The sequence below is a fragment of the Balaenoptera physalus genome, assembly GCF_965194825.1.
Source record: "Balaenoptera physalus genome assembly, chromosome: 3".
NCBI classification, from domain to species: Eukaryota; Metazoa; Chordata; class Mammalia; order Artiodactyla; family Balaenopteridae; genus Balaenoptera; species Balaenoptera physalus.
Window position 1 is genome coordinate 115,057,703 of NC_138890.1, and position 25,850 is coordinate 115,083,552.

Genomic DNA, 25,850 nt, shown 5'->3' on the forward strand with positions numbered 1-25,850 from the left:
GAGAGCCCTCCTCACAACATCTACATAGGTGGGAGGATGGTTGAACTAAGACAGCTCAAGACCCCCTTACTGGAATAGTGGTTACTAACCCTCGTTACACATTATTGCCATTTGACTTTACCTTTGTTTAGAGTATTTTGGGTTTTGTGCACACATTTAAATTTTTCATATGGTGAAATTTATGTTTTTTTTTCTTTTATGGCTTTTCTCTTATGGACTTATGTTTAAAACTTTGATCAACCTTGAACTTGTTCTGAGAGATCCAAATTTTTCTTCCTAGGTGATTGACCAAATGTCCAACATTATTAAACAATCTAGCTTTCCTCACTGACCTGAAATACCTCCTTTATCAATCCAGCTTTCCCTTACTGACCTGAAATAATACCCCCTTTATCATACATTAACATTTATATATATACATATATGTTCCACTGAACTTTTTTTTTTTTTTTAATTATTATTTATTTATTTATTTATTTGGCTGTGTTGGGTCTTCGTTTCTGTGCGAGGGCTTTCTCTAGCTGCGGCAAGCGGGGGCCACTCTTCATCGCGGTGCGCGGGCCTCTCACTATCGCAGCCTCTCTTGTTGCGGAGCACAGGCTCCAGACGCGCAGGCTCAGTAGTTGTGGCTCACGGGCCTAGTTGCTCCGCGGCATGTGGGATCTTCCCAGACCAGGGCTCGAACCCGTGTGCCCTGCATTAGCAGGCAGATTCTCAACCACTGCGCTACCAGGGAAGCCCCTGAACTTTTTTTTAATACAAGTATCCAGTGGCTTTAATTACTATGTTATATATAGTGGTTATCTGGCAAGGCCACACCTTCCTCACTATCTCTCTTTATCTAATTTTCTCATAACCCCTAGAATATACCCCCCACCCCCATGTGCACTTGAGGGTTTGCATGTCTATTTCCCCTCAATACTCATGATTTTTTCCCCTTGGGATTATATTACATTTATTAATCAATTTAGAGCAACTTTGTATCTTAAAATATTGTCTTTCTCATTATGAGTATGTGTGTAGATTTATTCATCTTATTTTGCATCCTCAACTTTCCTTCAACAGCTCTTACACATTTTTTGTAATATTATTCCTAGATATTTAATCATTTTGCTGAAAAAATAAAACAGATCTTTATTTCCACTATACTTTCAAAATTGTTGTCAAGTGTATATAGAGAAGCAATGACTTTTGTATATAAAATTTTTAACCAGTCACTTTACTGAATTCTCCTGTTGTTTGTAAGAGCTTTCCAGATGATCTTCTTGAGATTTCTAGCTATATAACCATTTCATCTACATAAAACATAATTTTTACTTTTCCATTATTTTTAATTATCTAAATGTATTTTCTAGTCTTGTCAGACCAAGGCAATAACAGTGGAGGACTGAGCATAATTTTCTGACTTTATTTTGGGGCATAATTATTAAATTGGAGTTAGAACCACATGGTTTGAAATACTGTTCCCCAATATGTTTTTATTATTATCTATAATAAAATGTGATCCAATTACTATATAAATTTTCTTTCAATCTAGGAAATCTATTTTTTAAGGACTTTATTTGTTACCTGTTTGTCTCTTGGAAGTTTTATCAACTTCCATCTCATCAACATTCTATTCTGAGCATTGCACTTACTAACCCAAAATGAAACCTGTGTGTTTCATAAATCTAGGTTGGCTTTTGTCATATATATATATATGACAGAGGGGAGAGAGAGAGAGAGAGAGAGAAGCAAGAGCCTGGAACATAATATGTAATAAATGCTTGTTGTTATTACTATTCCAAAGAATGTCTGTAAAATTTAAAGTATTCAAACACTTTTATAAACGGTAAATTATTTTTAATTTTATTGTTACAAATTGATACATTGTTTTGAAAAATAGAGAGAAATTGGCATGTAGCAAATAGCTCAAACATAAGTCAAGAAAATATTAGACCAAGATAGATTTGAACTCTGACTTTTAAAAAGGTCTTCCAAAACTGTTTATCTATTTTTATTTGTTTTAAACAATCAACAATAAGTATCTCATTGAGCATCTATTAGTATGCCTGGCACAATGATCAATACTTTAAGGAAAAATATAAGAAGCATATCACATTGTCCTTGTCCTTAGTAGTTTATAATCTAGCTATTTGTGATCATATAGACACATTTAAAAAATTCTGGGACCTAACACCTTTAAGTAAAATCATCTCTGAAAGTAATCACTTTGGAAGGTTATATGATGATTTCAAAAAATCCTAAAACAATTTTTGCATCTTTTCCTTTGGGATTGCCTTTGGAGTCATTATACAAATCATTTAAGAAAGGCAGACTCATTACTTTCATTTTAGTTTAGAATGCTGCTCTATCCTCCTTCTGTACCTAGTTTAGTCTCCGGAATTAATCACTGGGTTTGTTGCTCACAGACTTGGTTATTTTAACATCTCAAATTCACCCTAAAAGACAAGTTTCACTATTCTTGATTCCCTTCAAAAGCATGTCCTGCAGCATTACTGGACAGGAAGTGCCTGGAGGACGAGAAGCCTTTCTCATCAGCTTTGCATTTCCCCCAGCATCCTGCTCGGAGCTTAAGCACAGCAGGAATGCAATACGCATCCTATGTTGAATTGACAGCACATTAGCTGTTCAGCAGCTGAAGACATCAGGGTGGCCTGAGGATAGAGGCGAGGAAGGGTTCCAGATGGGTCTTGAGGGGGATTTCTTTCCATTCTGCTATTTCAGTGTTTTCTTTCATTACTCCTTAGGCGTCTGGCTTTGACAATGAAGGACAGAAAGGTCTGCCTGAAGCCGGCAGCAGATTCTCCCAATACTCCCTTCTAGCCCTGTGTTTTAAAAAATAAATAGTTAATCAATTAAAATATTCATGTCTATTTTATAAGTCCAATACTTTATATATATATATTGGCTAAATACTCAGAAGTTTGGTGGATGATCAGGCTAAAGCAGAATTTCAGTTTCAATAAACAGACGGAAAAACCATGCCCATATCCATTAATTCCAGGAGTCTTTCTACATTTCTATCCTCGATAACAATCACTGGGTTTCATACCACCTTTCAGAAAAAAACAACGTGTTTGAATTTTACATGTTTTTGTGAATTATATTCATTCGGAAATTTCTAGCAGGGTCCTTCTAGCTATACTCAATATTTTAACATAATGACAAGTATATGAAACCAGTTTTAAACGTAATGAGACAAAGTATAATTCTTCAAAAAGTAACCAAAAACAGAATACAAATTAATTTGTCAGTGTTTGTGCCTTGTTTTTAGACAAAGAAAGAACACAAAGATTCCTGGTCACAGACCTTTGCGTTAAATGTATTTTTATAGTTTTTTCCATTTTACCTATGAAACAATGAATAAACCAATATTTTTGGATGATGAAAATGTCAGAAATCTGGGGTGTCTACAGGTTTTTGGGTAATCACAAATTTTTGTGAACATCAGTATGTTTGGGAGTTTAGGGTACAAGGAATGTCTGGCTTTATTCTATAGAATAATGTTTTATTTGAAATTGCTAATGAATTTTAAGGATCCCTAGACAGTGTTTATTAAAATAAGCCATTTCTCACTTATCTGAACTATTTTAATCATCATCAAAGTATGCTTTCCTCACCTTTTAATTATATTTCTTTTTTTTAAGTAATTTTATTTAATTAGTTAACTTATTTTTTGGCTGCGTTGGGTCTTCCTTACGTGTGGGCTTCCTCTAGTTGCGGTGAGCAGGGACTACACTTCTTTGCAGTGCGCAGGCTTCTCATTGCGGTGGCTTCTCTTGTTGTGCAGCACAGGCTCTAGGTGCGCAGGCTCAGTAGTTGCAGCACGCGGGCCCTAGAGCGCGTGGGCTCAGTAGTTGTGGTGCACGGGCTTAGTTGCTCTGCGGCATGTGGGATCTTCCTGGACCAGGGATCGAACCTGTGTCCCCTGCATTGGCAGGCGGATTCTTAACCACCATGCCACCAGGGAAGTCCCTATATTTCTATTTAGTACTTTGTTTTCTAAGCATGAGACCTATAAAAAAAAATCTTCCTGGATAAATATCCATACCTCCCAGAAGAAATGTTTGCCTAAATGATTTCTTGCCTACTTCTACAATCTAAATTCATTTACGTTAGGAACGTTGTCCTAAATGTTCAAAAATGAAGACTGTTCTAAATTCTACTGAAATGGATAAAGAAGTACAAAATGGATTAAAGACATAACAGCTCTGATTAGAGAAGAGCAGAAATTGTGGTTAGTTTCTAAAAGATGGAAAAGATTGACAGGTGAGAGAGAGAGACAGAGAGAGAGAGAGAATGATTCAAAACAGAACATTAATTCAAGGAGCCCCTAGAAAAATATCTTCAATAATAAAGCGATTGATTGTAACAAACAGTATAATTTAGATATTGGAAGACCTTAGAGAAGGTGAAGGTCTATTATTCTTCTTTCAACAATAAAAAAGAAAGTTAATTAGAAATTCCTATAAAACCAAACATTGTACAAAGAAAGTCCAACTATGAAGTAAATTAAAGTATGGCCTGAATTTGGACTATGAATGAAATCTAAGAGGAGAGAATCAATTTGACCTTGATGCTTGGAACGTTCTCTCACAAGGGGCTCAGGTTTTGTAAAATAGGTTTATTTCTCTTTCTCTTGGTTCTGCAGTGAATAATGTTTAGAAAATAGTGATCAGGATACCAGGATATTAGATCGGAAATTTTATTGGTGGCACAAGATATGATAGATATCAGGTATTAAAGCAAGACAGACACTCTGCAGAAGTTTCAAAGTAGGTGGCTAAGAGCCAGTCAGATGACTCACTTGACTCTACACTGGAAAATCTAGATCACAGAGACCAATGGGTCAGCTACTTTGTGAATGAAGAGAGTGTGGTTAAATTGGGATCAGACCACACTCTCAGTTTGTCTCCTTAAATGAAGGATGAAAAGTCTTCTAGCCAGTTTTGAGCCTAATAGGAGAGAGGGAGCCAGCCTGGGCATATTTAAAATCAGGCTCAATAGAAACACCAGGAAGGAAAATGAGACTCCCCAAAATAGTGTATATCTATAGTGACCTGCTGAGAAAGTTGGGATCTGAGGGCGAAGCAGAGAAAATTTTTCAGAGAAAAATGCAATGCCTGGGGCATGAGAAATACAGACAAAAGTTCCCAGTGGCAGCCTCTGAAGAACTGTAAATACACTCATGAGGATCTGCCAGGCCCAGAGAATGTGGTCTTCCTAACAGGGTGTCAATTAAGCAATACAAGTTTACTCCCTTTTCCATCCGCTCTCCTCTCTCTTTGAATCTGAAGAGGTCAGAAACCATGATTAGCAATATGGGAAGGGAGGGTTGGAAGCATAAGACAGAGAAAGAGAAAGATCAGACTGGCCTTCCCTGGTTTCCTGCATATTGAAATCTCCTGCTGGAAAAAAGTTTGAAACATGTTCCAAGTCTTGATTTCACATGGAATTGAACACTTAATTACTGAATTGTCACTGTGTTTGCTTATACTGTGTTTGGTTATAAACCTTGATGATGTAAAAGTAATTGTATACCTTAGGGCTTCCCTGGTGGCGCGGTGGTTGGGAGTCTGCCTGCCAATGCAGGGGACACGGGTTCGAGCCCTGGTCTGGGAGGATCCCACATGCCGCGGAGCGGCTGGGCCCGTGAGCCACAATTGCTGGGCCTGTGCGTCTGGAGCTTGTGCTCCTCAACGGGAGAGGCTGCGATAGTGAGAGGCCCGCACACCGCGATGAGGAGTGGCCCCTGCTTGCCGCGGCTGGAGAAAGCCCTCGCACAGAAACGAAGACCCAACACAGCCATAAATAAATAAATAAATAAATAAATAAATAAAAATTAAAAAAAAAAAAAAAAGTAATTGTATACCTTAAAGAAACCAAGAGGTAGATGAGGGAGAAAAAGTAGAGGGAAATGGAGGAAGGCAATTCTTATTTTACAGAGAGTGGAATCAAGAGATACCACTCTCTTTTTTAATTGATGGATTAAAAAACAAGTAGTTAAATATGAAATTCAAACTTGTAAAGATCGCCAACAGAACAAGCAAAAATGTAATAAGTCAAATTTGTGAAAAGGAGATCAGGGCAAGGGGGAAGATTATGTGATTTAAATCCCTCAGCTTTCATAAAGGGTAATTACCACTTAAAATTGATAAAACAAGAAATAGAGAAATAAGACTTCAAAACATAAATGGCAAACAGGTTACCCCTGGAATGGGATGGGTGTCAGGAATGGGCGGGTTTTACCTTTCATTTTGTATATTTCTATACTTTTGAATTTGTATTACCATGTGCATGCATAATGCTAACAATAAATAAAATGAGATTAGAGGAAAATAGTAAATTAATTAAAAAATTCCCACCTGGCTCTAATCCAGGGTTTGGTGTGCGTGTTGAGACCACTTCCCCAGCTGCCATGTTTGTCAGAAGACAGAGGCAAAAATCCCCTTTCCGGGGCCAGCTCCTCTGCAATTGCCCTGATGTGGTAGGGCTCAAATCCACAGCACCCGCCTATGTACCTGATCCCCAGGTTGTAGGCCTCTCTGGCATATTTTTGAATATCCCATCTGGTTGCAACTCTGGGCTCCAGTGCTGTAATACAATAGTTATGGTACTTCTGTTACCATCTCTATTTTCAAACAATCGATGCTCAAGGGGTATTTTCTTTTTTCAATGAAGAAACTATAAATTTTAGAGTATGAATTCCTCAGATAGCTAATTTTTGGTTAACACTGAATGTCTTTGTCTTATACAATCTCGTATTGTAAGTCTGTACTGTAGTTGTTCATTATAGCCATTTCCGTTTTGTCACAACAAGAAACCACAAGGTCTCTAATATATGCCTGAGCTTACCGAAGGGATATTCGGGGAGATCCACAAACCCTCCTTTGCCACAGTCGGGCATGTGGAACCCCAGGGGCTGCACCATCAAGTGTGCTTTCAGTCCTGCAGCCCATAGGCCTTCCTTCATGAGTCTCATTGTCTTCAGGCTGGTCCAGGGCCCAAATCGGCAGTTCACACCAACGATTGAAGCCCCTATGCAAAGAAGTACATTTATTTACTTGTTTCACAATTTATTTACATGTTTATTTTTTAAAATTGAAGTACAGTTGATTTACAATGTTGTGTTAGTTTCAGATGTACAGTCAAGTGATTCAGTTATACATATATACTTTTTCAGATTCTTTTTCATTATAGGTTATTACAAGATATTGAATATAGTTCCCTATGCTATACAGTAGGTCCTTGTTGTTTATCGATTTTATATATAGGAGTGTGTATCTGTTAATCCCAAACTCCTAATTTTTCCCTCCCCCCCTCCTCCCTGTTTCCCTTTGGGAACCATAAGTTTGTTTTCTGTGTCTGTGAGTCTATTTCTGTTTGGTAAATAAGTTCATTTGTATCATTTTATTAGAGTCCACATATAAGTGATATGATATTTGTCTTTCTCTGTCTGACTTCATTTCTATACACTAACAACAAAACATCAGAAAAAGAAATTAAGGAAACAATCACATTTACCATTGCATCAAAAAGAATAAAATACCTAGGAATAAACCCACCTAAGGAGGCAAAAGACCTATAAGACACTGATGAAAGAAATTGAAGACAACATAAACAGATGGAAAGATATACAGTGTTCTTGGATTGGAAGAATCAATATTTTTAAATGACCATACTACCCAAGGCAATCTATAGATTCAGTGCAATCCCTACCAAATTACCAATGGCATTTTTCAGAGAACTAGAACAAATAATTTTAAAATTTGTATGGAAACACAAAAGACCCTGAATAGCCAAAATAATCTTGAGAAAGAGGAACAGAGCTGGAGGAATCATGCTCCCTGACTTCAGACTATACCACAAAGCTACAGTCATCAAAACAGTATGGTACTGGCACAAAAACAGACACAAAGATCTTTATTTTCTTTTTTAATAGTTGGAAGGTGTCTTAGAAATTAGCTGTCCCCCTCTACCTCCTAAGTTTTACAGATAAAGAGATGGATTCCAATTAATGTTTTTATTTCTGAACTGCTCTCCCAATGTTAAGAAACATTTCATAAACAATAACTGAACTGCTTATCACATCATGGGTCCACATTACCTGCCTTCACCAGCTTCACAGCACATTCTCCAGGTGTTACACCATGCATGTCTCCCTCTGGGCCTATGCACATGGTGGCTGCCACGGGTTTTCTGGCTTCTTTTAAGACTTCCACAGCCCACACAGCTTCTTCAGCATGTTCAAAATACTAAGAGAAATTTCATGTTCTTCTATTTGTCCAAATATAAAGCAGATTTTGAGTGGTAGACCGCAAATGTTGCAAAAACAGTTATAAAAATTACCAAATATATGTGATAAAATGTGCTAAGAAATGTGTCTCTATCGGACTGACTAAAGAATACTTTTATGAGTAAATATTTTAATTCCTTTAACAATAACATATAGGTTTTCGTTCAGATATCATACTAAAAAAAGGTTTTAAAGTAACTGAGTATTTAAAATCATACTTTTGAAGGAACAAAAGTTTTGCTAATAAATTTTGGACTCATTTTTTATGGAACTTGGGTGATCTCTGCAGAATAATTGTTTATCATGCTTTACAATTCAAAATACTTTTATATTCGCTTCTAGTTAGATATTCTAAAGTGCTCCTAAAGTAAGAAGGGAAATATGATTATTTCCCCAGATGAGAACATCGAGTCACAGAGAAAGGAGGGGTAGCCACTGAGTGTCTTTGCCAATGGTAGACAGGACACCTTGTCTGGTAAACCCAGGCCATTTGCAGGGGTGCTTCCCAGGAAACCCCATAAGTGCCACAATTGAACAGCTGAACTTAATTTAAGTAAGTGGAGAAAAGCTAGCAGAAATCTCCCTGTTTCTTCCTTTTTGCCTTAGATTCTGCAGAAGCAGTGTGTGAGGAATGGCAGAGAAAGTCAAAAGAGAGGTTCTTGAAAAACAAACTTGTGTTCTCATCCATCTGGAGAACATATAGGGCAGAGTTTGTGTTCATTTCTGTAGATGATTTTTTCCAGGTGGGTTAGCCAGGCTCGGGTAGCCCTAAGCCTTGGGAAGGTTGACGTAGCAAGGTTTTCAGCACGTTCGGTAGGGCGATTGGGGAACTAGCAGTTGGGAGGCTATTGTCCTTGTTGGGGGTGAAGAGCTGGGTTGAGGCCTTGACTCTAGATGCTAGCAATCATGATGGGAAATAGGGAGATGGGAGAAAGAGGATATTCCGGGCCTTCATATCCAGTCAGTGACAATGCTTATTGATTCTAACTTCAAAATATCGCTTAAATGTTATAGCTTTAGTGAAAGCAGAGAGATGGGAGTGAGCAAGGCAGGGATGGAGGAGGGCAAGGAAACTACTACTTGGCACTGAGTGTTAATGGTGAGGCCTGAGCAGCCGCCTACCCTCTAGGCTTTACTCCCCGACAACCTCTATCCCCCCTTCCACAGCTACTTCCAGCCCAGCCCCTTTAATGCTAGGCTTACCTCTGCAATCAGGAAGTCCACATTTTTCCTGGCAAAAACCTCTAGCTGTAGTCGAAAAAGTTTTTTAATTCTAGCTTCATCCTTGTGGTGTTTGTACAACGATGTCTGGCAGATCCCCCCTGCTACCAAAGCATCACCTTTGTTGGCTACTTCTCTGGCAAGGTCACAGGCAGCGGTGTTTACAGCTTCCCACTGAGGTTAGACAGCAAGAGTACACATGGTGAGCCTGGCATTTTAAAGGTGAGATATAACAGATATCAAAGGGGGCAATGAGCAAGTAGCATGAGCACAAGTCACTGGTTTAAACTGCAATTCGAGAAGACCAGCAGAGTTGGGTATCATCTCCTCTACTCCCAGTGAGCTTGTATTTCCATATTGTACTTACCACACGGGATTTTAGTAAATGCTCATTTGTTTGTCTCCCATACTTGACTGTGAGCCACTTCAGAACAGTGTCTATGCCTTTGTATCATCTTTGTATCTAGCATAGAGAATGGACTATAACAGGTACTCAATAAATGTTGGTTGGTTGAATGAATAAATGGGCATTAACGTTTACAGTATTAATACTTTATATTTGCAGGATATCTCACAATACTTCCACATCCTCACCCACTTTTCTCAACAACCCTATGCATGTAAGCATCAGTTATATCCATTTGGCAGAGAAAACCAGTGCTCCATGTCGTTAAGTGTCTAACACAAAGTCACACAACCAATAGGTGGCAAAGTTGGGTATAAAACCCAATTCTCTTCATTCCTAGGCCAGTGCTGTGTTCCCTAGGACCGCCCTGTCTCCACATGGACAAGTCAGAAAAGAAGAATGTTAAATGAGAAGGTAACAAGAGCATCTATAAAGTGTTCTTTCCCTACAAAAACATATCACAGAAGGATGGCCATGCCCTTCTAATGGCATATTTTCTCCCAGTCCTACCCCCTCCCCTAGATAAAGAGACAGAAAATGCTTATTTATTTAGTACATATATGTTTACACCATGATTGATTACTGGATAGATATTTTATGTGGAGGAGTTTGTAATAAAGTGTAGTAACACATCAGGTCAGTTCCATGGATTCCCATCAAGAGGTTATTTTTATTATAGATGATCCCTCTCCCCGCCCCTCCCCGCTCCCACCTGCCCCATTATTGTTTACCTGACTTTCCATTTTGTCCTCACTGGCAGAAAAGGTGAAAGTCTGCATGACATTTGATCCCGCTCTCAAGAATTCCATGTGAAGCTGACGAACTACAAAGGAGTTGTTTTTTCCATTGAAATTAAAAAAGTAAAAATCACAGAAGCTATCATCTTCAGCGGCAGCTCATCTACTCACATCTCTTTCAATCATACACAATTTCAAACCTGGTACTTATAAAGAAATTCAGATTCAGGTCAGCAGAATTTAGGGACAAGGCAGAGTCCACGCCAAATGGGGGCTGTTTAGAGTAGCCTCATGTTAACCTGCCAGTGGGCCCCATGGCCTGGTGCAGTCCCATGCAGACACTAAGGCCCAGTTGGCCAACTGTCCCTTGGTCTCTTGGTCTAGAGAGGGTTTATCCATTTGCCGGTGTCATGAAGGATGTAGCTCTTCTACTTACAGTCAGCACTGGGGAGCCCTCAAAGTAGGATGAGGGAATTCTCACAGTGGGCAGAATGCATATGGGTGGCGCCCCCATCAAGTGTATTCAATAGCAAGCAGCTGGGGAGACGCAGTCAAGGAGCTTTCCTTGGCCCATCAGAAACTCCTTCCTCTCTCTCTCTTCATCTCCTCCCCACCTCAGTCTTTATCCTTGCTATTTCAACACTTTCTTCCTGGTTGAGCAAAGAAGATTTTCTAAAATTAAGAATGAGTTCTTCTTGGGTCAGATGAAGTCTTCCTGCTAACACCAGAAAGACAAAACTCTGTCCTACCGTATAACTCTGGGTGTCTGATGAAACAGTAATCATGGCCAGTGGGTACTTATATGGGCATTTCATGTGGGTTAATTCACAAGTCCTCACCACCAGCCCATGTCATGCCCCTGTGTGACAGATGAAGAAACTGATCCTCAGAGGTCAAATGACTTGTCCAAGGTCACTCAGCTGGTCAGTAGAAGGACCTAGACATGACCCCATGTTTGTCTGATACACTGTGTATGTATGAATAAAATCAGAGTGAATCAAAAGTTCCATTCCCAGCTTGTATCCCGTTTCACCCATATCTTCTTTGGCTTTATTTCCCACTTTCATTTAGAACAGCAAATACGAAAAAGAGCAAACATAGAAATAAAGTTCCAATTTGATGTTACTAACCAATCTTATCACAGTTTCTACCTCCAACTCTTTTTTTTTCAGCCAGGAAGATGAGGTATAACTGTGTTTATTTCTTTGTCCCTCCCCTCCGCCCAACAGAACTTGGCTGCCTACTGTCTATATTCTGTTAAGCTGGTGGTTACCATTAATCGTCCCTACCAAATGTACTGTTTTAATATCGTATGCAAATTAGCCAGAAGGATGAATCTGAAGCAATAACAGTTTTACTATGTTAAGGAAACTCTTGAATATACACAAGGTAAATATTCATGGAACAAATATTGGTATGTATATTTTAGCACTCCCTGAATATGAAGATGCAAGTGTGTGTGTGTGTGTGTGTGTGTGTGTGTGTGTGTAGAGGAGGGGGGGAAGGAGAGAGAAGCCCTTTCTTCAGCTCGTGTACTGCCACTGTCTCTACATCTTGGCAGTTTTGGCAAGTGAAACAGTCCTTAGAAAATGCTCATGGAACTTCCCTGGTGGTGCAGTGGTTAAGACTCCATCTGCTAATGCAGGGGTCATGGGTTCAATCCCTGGTCTGGGAAGATCCCACATGCCGCGGAGCAACAAAGCCCATGAGCCACAACTACTGAGCCCACAAGCCACAACTACTGAGCCCGCATGCCACAACTACTGAAACCCATGCGCCTAGAGCCCATGCTCTGCAACAAGAGAAGCCACCACAATGAGAAGCCCGCACACCACAACAAAGAGTAGCCCCTGCTTGCCGCAACTAGAGAAAGCCCACTTGCAGCAATGAAGACCCAGTGCAGACAAAAATAAATAAATAAATAAATAAAATAAATTTATTTTTTAAAAAAGGAAAATGCTCGCTTTTATTTATCTTCTCTCAGTCAGATTTAAGCAAAATGTCACCCAGATAAACACTCAGGGGTGATGCTGGCACCGACCTGCATTTGGATGTTCTACTACGGCTTCTGAAGTCCAGAGCCCGGCCTTCACGTAGCCCCTCTTCTCCAGAGTTATGAGAAAGCTGCCATCTCCGATCACAACCTCCCCACTATCCAGACGTTCCAAAATGCCCTGAAGAAGAGAAAGAAAAATCACCTAAGACCCCTCTTTTTTTTTTCCTAAAAGCAGTTTCTAATTTTAGGAAAGGTGGTACAATGCTCTCACAGCTCCAGTTCTGTTGAAATCATCCGTGCCTAATAGTATTTCAGAAAGATTGAGAATACTCTATTATTGGACAGTCCAGGTACTTGTTTTGTGCAAAGTTCTGTGACTATTTTTTCTCAAATACAATTTAATCTGAGTCAAATTGTAGTTAAAGTGCTGATTCCATAATGGTTATTTTGATTTTTCACGATGTTTGTGGCAGACACTGCTAGTCACCTAATGTGCATTTTTTTCTCCTCTTCTTTGCTAATATATTTTGTTTGGGGAGACAATGTCCCCAACTTAAAAAAAAAAAAAATCCTCAGGCTCCTTTGCTGAGGGGGTGGCCATGTGACACAGTGGTGGCCAATGGGAAATAAGTGAAAGTCTGCTGAAGATTTCCGGAAAAGTTTTGCTTTCCTGATACAGATGCCCACTTCCTTCCCTCTTGTCACTTTTTCTCTGTCCTGTCTGCAATGTCAACTTAAGCCCTGGAGGTATAGCCATCATCTTGCAGCCATGCCACTGAAAGCCACACGCAGGCTGATAACCGCAGCCTGGTGTCTTAATGACATCTTGGAGTAGCTGCAGAGGCCGTGGACGGTGACCGTCTGTTAGGTGACCTCTCATTAGGTGAGAAAATAAAACTCTTTTGTGTGTGAACCACTGGACATAATCCTATTGGACACAACATTTTATAATTACACCCTACATTTTCCAGCATGTTCACGGACACGTTATCATTTGGCACCCTTAACAACTTTGGGAGCTAGGCAAGGCGGATAGTTTCTTTTTTCTTTTTAATTTAATTAATTAATTTATTTATTATTTTTGGCTGTGTTGGGTCTTCATTTCTGTGCGAGGGCTTTCTCTAGTTGCGGCGAGCGGGGGCCACTCTTCATCGCGGTGCGCGGGCCTCTCACTGTCACGTCCTCTCTTGTTGCGGAGCACAGGCTCCAGACGCGCAGGCTCAGTAGTTGTGGCTCACGGGCCTAGTTGCTCCGCAGCATGTGGGATCTTCCCAGACCAGGGCTCAAACCCATGTCGCCTGCATTGGCAGGCAGATTCTCAACCATTGCGCCACCAGGGAAGCCCCAAGGCGGATAGTTTTTATTCCCACTTTATAAATGAGGAAACTGAGGTTCAGAGAGGCTAAGTGACTTGCTCAAGATCATAGAGCTCAGTAAGTGAAAAAGCAGACATCAGACCTTCTAAATTCCTAACCTAGTCTCTATTTACCACCCTTCTAGTCAGCCCACCCATAATCTGAATACAAGGTTGCATCCAGAGCAGTTATCCAAGGCTATGGTTTCCATTGTCTACAAAGTGCTTCCCCAGATACCTGAATGGCTCGCCCTCTGATTTTCTTCAGGTCTTTGGTCAAGTGTCATTTTTTCAGAGAGAACTTCCCTGCGATTTACAAAAACTGCAAACACCCCCATGGGGATCCCTATCTCTCTTGTATAGACTGCATTAGTTGAAGATACAGCCTTTTGTTGAAAATAGCAGCCAGTTCCTCTCAGCCCTGCCTACAGCTGGACACAGAGCAGTGCATGAATGGGGGAGGAAAGGCTCCCGCTGCCCCTTCTAACCAGTCACATCTGCAGCCCAGGAAGGTACATTAGAAGCGGTTGCCCTGAGGCTAAGCACCAGGCCACCATCTCCACCACATCTCCATTTTCCTGTGGAGGGAAGTGGAGTGGAGCCCAGCTCTGTTAACCATAAACACTATTTTGACAGAGAGAGCTCCTGACTCTGGTTATTTTTCCATGCTTTATATCTAAAGATGAATTTTAGCTGAATGTAGAAGAAATGTTAATGTAGTCTACGGTTCTCACCTCTCTCCCTACTCCCTCCATAAAATGAAATTTGCTCTTTTCATTTGGGACTTTCAAAATATGAAAATGACTTAAACTTTCAGCTTTCATTCAGACCTTCCCACATGCCAGGTCCAGTTCTAGGCAAGAGGGGTAAACGCTGGAATAAGACATGGTCCCTGCCCTCAAGAAGCTCCAAGTCTGGCTACCTTGGGGAAAGCCATTAGGTCAACAGATTATCACAGCACAGTGTAATAAATAAATGTTGCAGAGGGACATAGAAGAGAGAATCAGAGGTATCGTCATCTTTCTAAAATTGCATCTTGAAAATCTAACACATTTCAATGAAGTTAACCAGGTTAACTTCATCAGATTTAATACTACGCATCAAACAATTCTAGAGGGGAAAAACATTAACACACAATTTGGGTGTTATAGGTTAGTCTCTTACCTCCCACCTCCAATCTGTCATAGGGTTACACCAAGCATATCTATTCAACACATCTCACATATGTCCCCCCATCCTCACTGCCCTGGGCTATTGGAATGGTCTCCAATTCACTCCAGCCCACTCTAAACTATCTTCCATTGCTGCCAGAGCAAAGCTTTGCCTGACCTACTCTTATTCGTGATTACATCCTCCTTTGTCTCCTGCTTAAGTTCATACCCTCTATTCCTGCATCTGTCACCTGTGCTGCAGTATCTGGTTACTTTCCTGTCACCTCTGTTTGGCTGTAAGATGCTTGAGGCTCTATCTCTACCACCTCATACAGCACCTAACAAAGAGTAGGCCCTTAATAAAATACGCCAAGAGTTAGCAGATGGACAGGACTGTTCTGAAAATGGCACATACCTCACATATGCTATAAGCTTGGTCCTGACAAGGAGGAAAAAGATGATACTCTTTAACAGAAAATTAGCTAGGATTTTAAGAAAATGACAGTGCAAATTTTGACTGTTGCCTTCATGATACCAAGTAAATGTAAGGCATTTTGATCTGTTATCTAGATGTTTGTCCAACATTTTAAATTTTGCCAGTTTTCTAAACAGCCATTAGCAAAATAACTAAATTATCAATATTTGAATTCAGAGCGTCTTTTAGCCCCTCCTTCACTGACAGACTTACCACCTCAGTTAACTGCTACACCTGTATGATCTAAAGCCAGCTCTAGAATGACAGGACTGTGTAAAATAAAGAACACTGTAAATTATTTGCAGTATATTTATATTTTCATTCCATCCTCCCTTTCAGTGTGGCAGTGACTCTGCCTTGGATCTGATGGTGATCTCTGAGAGGCATTTATGCCCTCTTTTTGCAGATAACAGTATCTAGACCTCTTGGATTTAAGATCTGGCTTCAGGGGACCTCTATTCATACACAGAGGAGTAGACCAACTTCACCCTAGGGCAGGAAGCTGCCAGAGGTCCATCTGCCTGAAATTGCCACCAGGACTGCTCTTTTGGATTAAAGAAGCAATTGGAGGTGTCCTTTGTAGCAGTTAAATGAATTCTTAAAATGCACCTGTTAGCTGAGCAGAGAGGTGAGGTTAGCTCTGCCCCACTAACATTTTAACTCCCAGGTACACATTAACATGGATTCTCATATGATAATCTTGGTGTTGCAAAGAGCAGAGGCCAGGAAAAATAGAACAGGGACAGCATATTTTTAAAAAACCTTTAAAAAAAATGAACTGTAAGAGTGAACATATTATTAGAGAAAGTTCAGAGAAAGAAGTCAGCACAATGTTCTTTACTTCTTTTTCTTTTTATCATGCTCATTTGCTTCAATGCCCATATTTTACCTTTATAATCAGAAAAACATAACCAAAATATGTTTTTATGTTAAGTTTTTTAAACCTATATTCCACATCTTATGTAACTACTACCATTATTGTGTCCTTCCTTACAGTGTGTGTATAAATATTTTTATGTAGTTGGGATCAGTCTGTGATATATCTCCTTTTGTAACTTAACATTGCAAAGCACTTTGCCTGTTCCCATACTTAGCTTTTTAATTGGCTGCCTAATAACTTATTAAGTGGATGCACTTTATTTACGGAGCCCACTATTGCAGGGCATCTTGGTTGTTCCTATCTTTTTAGTATTACTAAATAAAACGGTGGTGCACATCCCCCCTTCCTTCCCCACCCTCTCTTCTGAATTAGGGAGCACAGGTGGGTTGCCTCGAGGAGTTTGGAGATGTCCCGCGTCCAAGTTCATGACCTTTTCCTAATTTTGTTTTGTCACCCCTTCTCCCCACCACACACATCCAGCGTAAAAATGGGGGAACAGGGCGACAGCTGGCGAGCAGATCGGGAAAGGGGAGCCGGGAGACCCAGACTGCGGCGTGAGATGAGGCGGAGACCCCAACCCCGGCTCCGCGCACCCCACCCTCCATCCCCGCCGCGGGTCTAGGGGTATCCCGGGACCGGTTTCAGGCCAGTCCGAGGCTTGGGAGACCAGGCAACGGCCCTTCCCAAACACACGAGGGGCACGAGCACTGGGGCCACTGAGTCGAAGAGCTGTAGGTGCGGGCGGGCGGAGGGCAGAAAATGTGAGCGCGGCCTGAGTCCGAAGGCTAGACTTCAAACCCCTGCTCCACCTGGACTAGATCGGTGACCCTGAGCTAGCTGACGGACTCTGAGCCTCAGTTTCCTCACCTGTAAAATGGGAATAAACGTGAAGAGGAGCTAATTTGCATGAAGCGCTCGCGCAGTGCAGGGCAGCGAGTCAAGGCGCCCTAAATGCTACCCAATATTGTTATCTCATCCTGACACCTAGGCAGTACCGTCGTCCAGGCGATTCGCGAGCGGGTACACCGAGGCTCAGAGCCGTCCAGGTGCCCCGCCCAGACCGCAGAGCTTGATTAGGGGCTGAGGTGAAGTCCCGCGGCCAGGAGGGCTGAGTACCTCCCGGGTTCCCCGAAACTCACCTTCTTGGCTCGGGGGCTTCCGGCCAGTGCCATGGCGCGGCGGCTGTGGCGGGCGCTGAGTGGCGGGCAGCGCACGGAGCCAGAAGCCCGCCCCTCGCCGGGGGGAGGGTCCCAGCGCCTCCCGCCGGCCCCGCCGCGCCGGCTGTCTGCTGGCTTGGGAGTAGGTGCCCGCGCCCTCGCCCTATGGCCTCGACCTCGCCATGTTCCGCTCGGGCGCGCTGCGGCTGCGGGGCTTCCCGCTGCGGGGCTCGCTCGGCCGCCCACGCTCCGCCTGCGGCCGCGAAGGGTGAGTGGGGCCGGGTCTGCGCGGAGGCCCGCGGCCGGGCAGCTGCGGGGTGCGAGCGCAGGGCTGAGGCGGTCTCCGGGTTAGGGGTGCTTCCGACCCCGAGAAGTGGGCATTCGGCTTTCTTCTCGAATTATGTGTGTTCTTTTCCATGCACAACCGTTCAAACTGAGAATATCAAAGGGTTCCTCGTGCAAAGACTCTCCTACCCCCATTCCCTTCCCCAGTCAACTGTTAGTAGTGCCTTCTGTATCTATCCAGAGATGGTCTATGGGGAGGCAAACGCAGGTGTATATATGGTCTTCTTTGACTTACTTATACCTTGCTTTTTACAATGCGTCTTGGAGAAGCTCATGATCTAGCTAGGAAGACAGACATGCAAATCAATATATCAAGCCACTGAGCAATCCTTATAATTAGAGAAGCAGGTACACGGTGAGAGGACGTTGAGCGAGGAAGAGCATTGTACTCCATCTGGCTCTCTTCAGCCTGGAAAACACTGGAGGGAGGAAGTGATCCAAGATTTATAGATAATGGACTTCATGATGATTATGGGGTTTTTTTTTTTTATGGAATAAAATGTTTATCAGTGTGTTTTTAAAGTAGACAGAAAAATTATTCTCTAGATTTCTTGGAGAAAAAGAAGTCATCTGTTCAATTCTTTAGCTCTATTAAGTATCTACAATGGGTCAGAATTAGGGGAATGGGGTTCAAATGCCTCCTCCTCCCTCCCCCAACCAGGTTACCTAAGTCAGGTTGAGGCTCCCAAATGATTGTCAGCACGTGTAACTCTCACAGGCACTAGATGTTAAGTACTGGAAGAATAAGTAAGGAGAATCACACTAGTCAGAAAAAAACCCAAAAAAAACTATAACTATTATAGCCTAGTAAAGCTACTATTAAAAAAAATGTCTTCCAGAGAAGAAAACCCACCCTTACGTGCAGAAACAAGATGGAAAGACAGAGCAGAAACAGTGATAATTGGAGGTGGCTGTGTTGGTGTGAGTCTGGCTTATCACTTGGCCAAAGCAGGCATGAAAGATGTGGTCCTCCTGGAGAAATCGGAGCTCACTGCTGGATCTACCTGGCACGCAGTAAGAAAACCATCTCAACACTGTCGTATGCACTGAATTGTCACTTGTGCAATTGATTTTTTTTCCCATTCACAGCTCCCCACGGAGAGCTCTTTAGAGTGAGTTCCCTTTCCATAGCGTTGGAAGGTGCAATTGCAGTTTAGTTGGTATACTTTAAGGGGGCGATCAACATTTATGATGTTGAAAATCATGAGAAGATAATCTTGAACATATGACTCTGGATTCAAATCCTGACTCTGTCATTTTCTACTTATGTGACTTCTGGCAACTTACTTAAGTTTCTAGTTCCCGATGTGTAAAATGGGAATATTAATAGTACCTACCTAATAGGGTTGTGATGAAGATTGAATTAATATGTGTAAAGTTATTATGATAAGTGGTTAGTAAACGTTAGCTTTTGTACCAAAGGATAGTGGCTCGGTGATCCTGAATACAGGCCTGAGACCTTTACCTACGTCCCCTCACCTGGCTTTAGTGATCCTTTTATGTTTATTGATTTATGATTTTAAGCTAGTGCTGTGAGACAACAGCTTGGCTTCATGATGGCTTAACTATGAGGGCTGAGAACATACAACACAGCTTTCATGTTGTGTTAAATGGAACACACGACCAAGTCAATCTCGCCTATTTAATGGTATGCATAATTGTTCCAGTGATGTATAATAATTGGGCTTACATCAAAAGCTGCTCAGGTAAATGAGGTTATTGACACTGCTTTCATACTGCCAAACCAATTATTTCTGAAGTCAGCTAAGATGGGAGAGGAAGATTTTATGACTGCAGGTGCCATTTTTGTTTGGAGGAAGAGTTGAGATAAACAACAGGGTCCTACAGTATAGCACAGGGAACTATATTCAGTATCCTGTAATAAACCATAATGGAAAAGAATATGAAAAAGAATATATATATGTATAACAGAATCATTTTGCTGTATACCAGAAGCTAACATAACATTGTAAATCAACTATACTTCAATTTAAAAAAAAGTTGGGCAGTGTTAGCTTCTGCTCAACACCCCTTTCCATCATTAGCTTTCCCCTACTGAGACAAGAGGGAACCCTGCTTTTAGGGGCCTTCTGACACCCAGAACCTGCTCACGGTAAGGGATAGAGTTGGATCTCCTGCCTCCAGCTGAGTTTCGGGGAAATTGATGCCCAGACTTAAGCCCGGTTCACCCCAGAGTTCCTGTGGTCACATAGTCAGACCACACCCACCAATTGGATGGAGACTTCTAGAAAAACGTCATCAAGCCCTACTCCTCTTCCTTCTTTCTTCTCCTGCCAGCCCCCTCACCCCTCAGTCTGGGAGGGAGGCCCAGCTACCTGGTCCTCCCTGAGTGTCTTTTCTGAGTCTCCATAGGCACATTTGTCTCTTGTGTCACCAGTTCTCACTCAGCTTGCTTCCTGCTACCTGGAGAGAGGGGTCCAGGAAGTTACTGACCCTTCTGGCTCTTCTCCCCTCCCTGAACTAGACTTTCTATGCAGATTTCCTTTTATCATGGAACAGAAAGCCTGCATTTCTCCCACAGCTCTCTTATGACTTCTTTTTAGTGGACATTCAACAGTCTTTCAACAAATATTTATGAAGAGACTATGTTGTGTCAGGCCAGCACTGTTCTAGGAGGTGAGGACACAGCGGTGCGCAAAACAAAGCCCCTGCCCTCATGGAGCCACGTTCTGGTGGGGCAGATGGAAAAAACACAAATGATGCTCTAGAGTAAGCAGCGCCAGCAGAGTCGAGCGGGGTAAAGGGATGAAGACTGATGGGGTGGAGGAGCCTGGAGGCTACTTCGAAAAGGTGACACTTGAGCAGAGACTGGGCAGGAGTGAGGGAGCAAGGGGGCCATGAGGCTGTCCAGGTAAGAGCATGTGAGCAGAGGGAAATTTTGGCAAGTGGGAATATCCTGAGAGGGAGGGCTTATACCCTTTTAACACTTCTGGATTGTTAAGGAGGGTGTACACTTTAATATTTTAATAACTTTTTTGTTCATTTATAGTGGATTGACTTGATGTAACCTGCATTTTAGTTACTAGAATAACTAGGATAACTAGAATCCCTGAATATTACTTCTTAAACATCCCATGAATAATAATAATAACAATAAAGCAACATATCCTTAGCCTAAGATCTTTTAAGAAAAGTGGGCAAAGTTTTTAAGATGATGGCTTCTTCTTAAAAGTCAACTGTGCAAAATAATTTCCCCTTAAGCAGAGAGATACCAGAATGAGTGGAAAAGGCATTTTTCTGCTTTGTGAACAAAGTAGTAGGCTCTGGTTCACAAAATGAGATTCATGCAGTGTGAGCTCAAGATGGACTCAGGCATCAGAAACCAGGTTATTTGGGCCCCTACAAATAAAGGAAAAGAAAACTGGATTGCCCTAGGAAGCTGATAAGAGGATTTCTTGCAAACAAGGGGGTTTCCCACCAAAGAGCATCCTGAAGAAATGCCACAGATTAGAATTTTTTTGAGATATAATCGACATAATAGTTTCAGGTGTAGAGCATAATGATTTGATATTTGTATATATTGCATAATGATCACAATAAGTCTGGTTAACATCCATTACCACACGTAGTTACAAAATTTTTTCTTGTGATGAGAACTTTTAAGATGTACTCTCTTAGCGACTTTCAAATATACAATACAGTATTGTTAACTGTAGTCACCATGCCGTACGTTCCATCCCCAGGACTTCTTTATCTTATAACTGAAAGTTTGTGCCTTTTGACCCCCTCCACCCATTTCACCCCCTCACCACCCCTGCCTCTAGCAACCATCAATCTGTTCTCTGTATCTCTGACTTCCATTGTTTTGTTTGTTTGTTTGTTTTTAGATTCCGCATGTAAATGAGATCATATGGTATTTGGTATTTATAGTTCTTTGTCTTGTTTTATTTAGCATAATGCTGTCAAGTTCCATCCATGTTGTTGCAAATGACAGAATTTCCTTCTTTTTTATGGCTGAGTAATATTCCATTATATATATATACACCACATTTTCTTTATCCATTCATTTTTTAACACAGAGAAATTTTGGAGCAGATATGAGAATGTGGACGTTTTGGGGGGCCAGCTGAAGGGGCAGACTACAAAAATAAAGGCAGTCTCACTGAAGAATAACGTGTGCTCAAAGCTAAACATTTCTGGAACATGCAGGAATCAGATGCGCTGGGGAGGAGGGCACAGCTTGCAATGTGAATATTCAAAATGGAATCACAAATCCAATAGTCTTGAGGTTTTGCTGGATTTTAACGAGACTGTTTTGTCAGCACCCAATACTACTGCTAACATAGAACATTTCTTATAGGATGGAAAGAAAGGGGAGAGAATGGAGCAAGAAGCAGTTTTGGCATATGGGGTCCCCAGGAGAGGCTGCCCCTGGGAATGGTGCCCAAGTGGATATTTTGGAGGGCTGAGGACTAAAGATGCAAGATTATCCATTTGGGGTGTAGGAAGACAATGTTAGACCTTTCTATTTATTTTTATCTAAAAATATAAGAAAGACATTAAGCTTTACTAATCTTTATAAATAGCCCTCACCTTTGATGTGGGTGACATATTGTGTATGATACCAATGCTGCCTAATGGAGAGGTTGGTGCTGTACAATGGGAACGTCCCCATTCTTTCTTTTGTCTTCAGTCTGTCATGACGTATTGCAGATCACATGCTATAGGATATCAATGTTATGATCGATTTTATAGAAACAGGCTTTAAATAATATTATTTGTGATGAAAGGGAGAGGGAATGACCTTGAGAATGTTGTACTACACAGAGGTTTGTTGGTTATCCCATAACAATAATCAAAAGAGTTGTAAAACTTAAAGTTTTTCTTTTACAGAAAGACAAGTGTCCCCACTTTGGTGATCTTTGTAGTGATGGAAGTGGCTGCCGGTCATTCTATGTAGTAGATACATACAAAACAATAGATGCAGTTTATTCCTTCAAAGTCAAGGTGATGCTCACAATAAGTGAAAAATAATTTTTGGAAAATAGTCCTGTTGGAAAGAAAGCATTTTGAGAAGGGGTGTTTGGAAATGTTGGTATCATTATTAGATTTTTCTGGCCAAAATGATATGTATCACCTAGAAAAAACTCTCATACATGCAAGAGATAAATTTAAAGTTAAGTTTAAACCCATTTAACGTTTTCCCAAATGAGGAGTTTCAGTGGGTTTGTACCCATTTTTTAAAATGTAAAATGCAATACCTCCCAATTAACTTGTAACAGCTGATGGACAAGAGAACGTGAAACGTTAATAGTCAAATTTCAGTAAAAACCTTTTGGTAGGTGGTGATGGGAATGGAAGAAGTGGCATCAAGATACAGAGTGTACAGCCAAGAGGGGGCACTTCTCCCACTAACATCTTTGTATCATTGACAGATAGCTTCTTCAGGTATCACAGCCATTCAAACCATCACAAAAGAAAACACACCAAGAAATTAGACCTTCAAATCGCTGTTTTACCAACATTAATCCAACATATATATTTTAGTAATATAAAATATTACATAGCCCTTGCTAAAATATTAATAAGCTTAATATTCAAAAGCTTTTCTACACAATAAATTTTTAAAATTCAAAAACCTTTCTGCACAATCAATAAAGTAGGAATTATTTACAATATTTAATTCATTTCCAGTTGTTTTTGTGTGTTTTATGATCTCTGCTAATATAGTAATACATATTTATATGTCATGTGGGAGTAAAGAAATACACATATTTTAGTGGGTATGCTCAAATGTTTTTATTGGATGCGAGTGCATAGAAGCACTGGGATATGGGAAGGCTTGAGGTCAGTCATTGGGCTTTTTGAGGCTGTAGAGGCTCATGACAGAGCGGGAAGGATTATTAAAGAGAGAGAGAACATCACTAACTTTAGCATCCATGGATGATTTTTCTAACTGCATCATTCCTTTCATACTTATTGTTAGTCTGCTAGAAGGAAGAGCTTTCCACTCTCCCTACTTATTTATTTATTTATATCAACAAGGATTTATAAATTCTTATTTTATTCAAAGGGTTATAGTTCTTAATGATTATTCTCTTTTTTAAATTGAAGTATAGTTGATTTACAACGTTGTGGTAATTTCTGCTGTACAGCAAGGTGATTCAGTTATACATATTTATATTCTTTATAATATTCTTTTCTATTATGGTTTATCACAGGATATTGAATATAGTTCCCTGTGCTATACAGTAGGACCTTGTTGTCTTAATGATTATTCTTGTCTGTGTTTCATCTTCCCTCTTTTATCTTCTCCGCCAACTATAGTCATTTTCTTTCTTCAAATCGAAAGTAAGCCCCTGCCTGTCCTCCATGAAGCCTTCTGTGATCCTTCCAGCATCTTCTCTTCTCTTAGTTCCCTTAGTTCTTGTGTCTTTCTTTCTGTGCTCTGGCACTTAATCATATGCTCTTGATTTCATTGTTTCATGTATGAAAGTTTCATGACCCCAATCAGACTATAAAATCTTGAAGGATAAGAACAGTGTTTTTCTTCTTCTTCAAACTTCCCACTTAAAATATCCTTGCTGAAGCCCAGAAAGGAAAAGCATTGTACCGTTCTTCCACCCCATGCCGCAGGACTGGCACACAAATTAACAATAAATACCGTGCAGGACATTACATTCAAATAACTCACAACAAAAGCACAGATACGGTTGACCCCAACTTTTTTTTTTTTAATTTTTAAAATTTTATTTGTTTATTTATTTATGGCTGTGTTGGGTCTTCGTTTCTGTGAGAGGGCTTTCTCTAGTTGCAGCAAGTGGGGGCCACTCTTCATCGCGGTGCGCGGGCCTCTCACTATCGCGGCCTCTCTTGTTGCAGAGCACAGGCTCTAGACGCGCAGGCTCAGTAATTGTGGCTCACGGGCCCAGTTGCTCCGCGGCATGTGGGATCTTCCCAGACCAGGGCTTGAACCCATGTCCCCTGCATTGGCAGGCAGACTCTCAACCACTGCGCCACCAGGGAAGCCCCATGACCCCAAATTTTAAACACAGATTAAAAGACAAAAACCGGTTGATTAAAAATATAAGGAATACAAAAATTATATATATATGTGTGTGATTTTATACCTGACAAAAAATTGAGCTCAGAATTTGCTTCTGACTGTCCTGGCAGCAAGGAAACTAGGGTTGTATGAATTGTTCAGTAGAAATAGTTATAGCATTTCAGGAAGAAAGACCAATTTTTCCTTGACCAGAAATTCCTAGAAGAATTTGTTCCCTAAAAAAAGGATATTGAGCTAAATGTTTTGAGTAAGAGCTTTACAAAACAAACCGATGTGACTCTTTCAGAAGAGAGATCATTAACTCATTCTATGAAAACAGCTTTCCAGGGTGGGGAAGAAGATTGATGTAGTGTAGATATATCATTTTTGGGTGGTCTGGCTTAACCTAGGTTAAACTTAGAGGATCTTGAGGAGTGACTGGTGAACAGAACCCTAGGCCCAGGCTTGTGAATATCCATTTTCTCAACTGTCACGAGATATATTGAAAACAAAATTGAGTTCTCTGGGAGATACCTGAAGGCCAGAGATTCTCTATTATTGAACTAGAAAACTTCATATCACACTAGATACCAAGCATGTAAAGAAGGATGTGATATTTGGCTGAAAGTTAGGAAGCCTGACTCACAGTTGCCTCATTATGGGGCTGTGCTATGAGAGGACCTATGACGTTGGGCCAGCATTTTTCTCAGAAAAGTAGCCAAATGCTTGAACAAGTACTTGATAGGCACGGAGGATTCTGGTCCATAAAGGATCACTGATGAACTTTAATGGCGGGTTTTTTTTTTTTTAATTGAAGTGCAGT

General features: G+C 40.9%; 2 protein-coding genes and 2 long non-coding RNA genes across 5 annotated transcripts in view; 2 read left to right on the forward strand and 2 right to left on the reverse strand.

Annotated features, from left to right (window-relative positions):
• The window catches only part of LOC309659055, a 430,937-nt gene that overhangs the window by 139,732 nt on the left and 265,355 nt on the right, over window positions 1-25,850 (forward strand). The window lies entirely within an intron of this gene.
• The window catches only part of LOC309659045, a 191,864-nt gene that overhangs the window by 61,343 nt on the left and 104,671 nt on the right, over window positions 1-25,850 (reverse strand). The window lies entirely within an intron of this gene.
• Window positions 1,236-17,752, reverse strand: LOC309658949 (S-methylmethionine--homocysteine S-methyltransferase BHMT2). Its single transcript, XM_082458220.1, has 8 exons — window positions 17,659-17,752; window positions 12,705-12,837; window positions 10,658-10,749; window positions 9,503-9,694; window positions 8,111-8,258; window positions 6,859-7,041; window positions 6,369-6,597; window positions 1,236-2,828 (listed from the first exon to the last, which is right to left on the reverse strand). Exons 1-8 carry the CDS (start codon window positions 17,689-17,691, stop codon window positions 2,747-2,749), a joined length of 1,092 nt encoding a protein of 363 aa, XP_082314346.1. The 5' UTR covers window positions 17,692-17,752; the 3' UTR covers window positions 1,236-2,746.
• DMGDH (dimethylglycine dehydrogenase) overlaps window positions 17,803-25,850 on the forward strand; it is a 60,527-nt gene continuing 52,479 nt past the window's right edge. For both annotated transcript variants that reach the window (XM_082458083.1, XM_082458084.1), the window contains exons 1-2: window positions 17,803-17,944; window positions 18,861-19,035. In XM_082458083.1, the coding sequence (XP_082314209.1) occupies window positions 17,859-17,944; window positions 18,861-19,035 (261 nt within the window). In that variant the 5' untranslated portion in view covers window positions 17,803-17,858. The remainder of the gene's footprint in view (window positions 17,945-18,860; window positions 19,036-25,850) is intronic.

Bases quoted from the DNA above. Each gene is read 5' to 3' on its own strand.
- LOC309658949 (XM_082458220.1), bottom strand. From the start codon at position 17,691: ATGGCACTGGCCGGAAGCCCCCGAGCCAAGAAG. The intron at 12,838-17,658 runs GTGAGTTTCGGG...TCTCTTCTTCAG, and splicing joins GAAGCCCCCGAGCCAAGAAG to GGCATTTTGGAACGTCTGGA. The intron at 9,695-10,657 runs GTAAACAATAAT...GTCTAACCTCAG, and splicing joins AGGACAAAATGGAAAGTCAG to TGGGAAGCTGTAAACACCGC.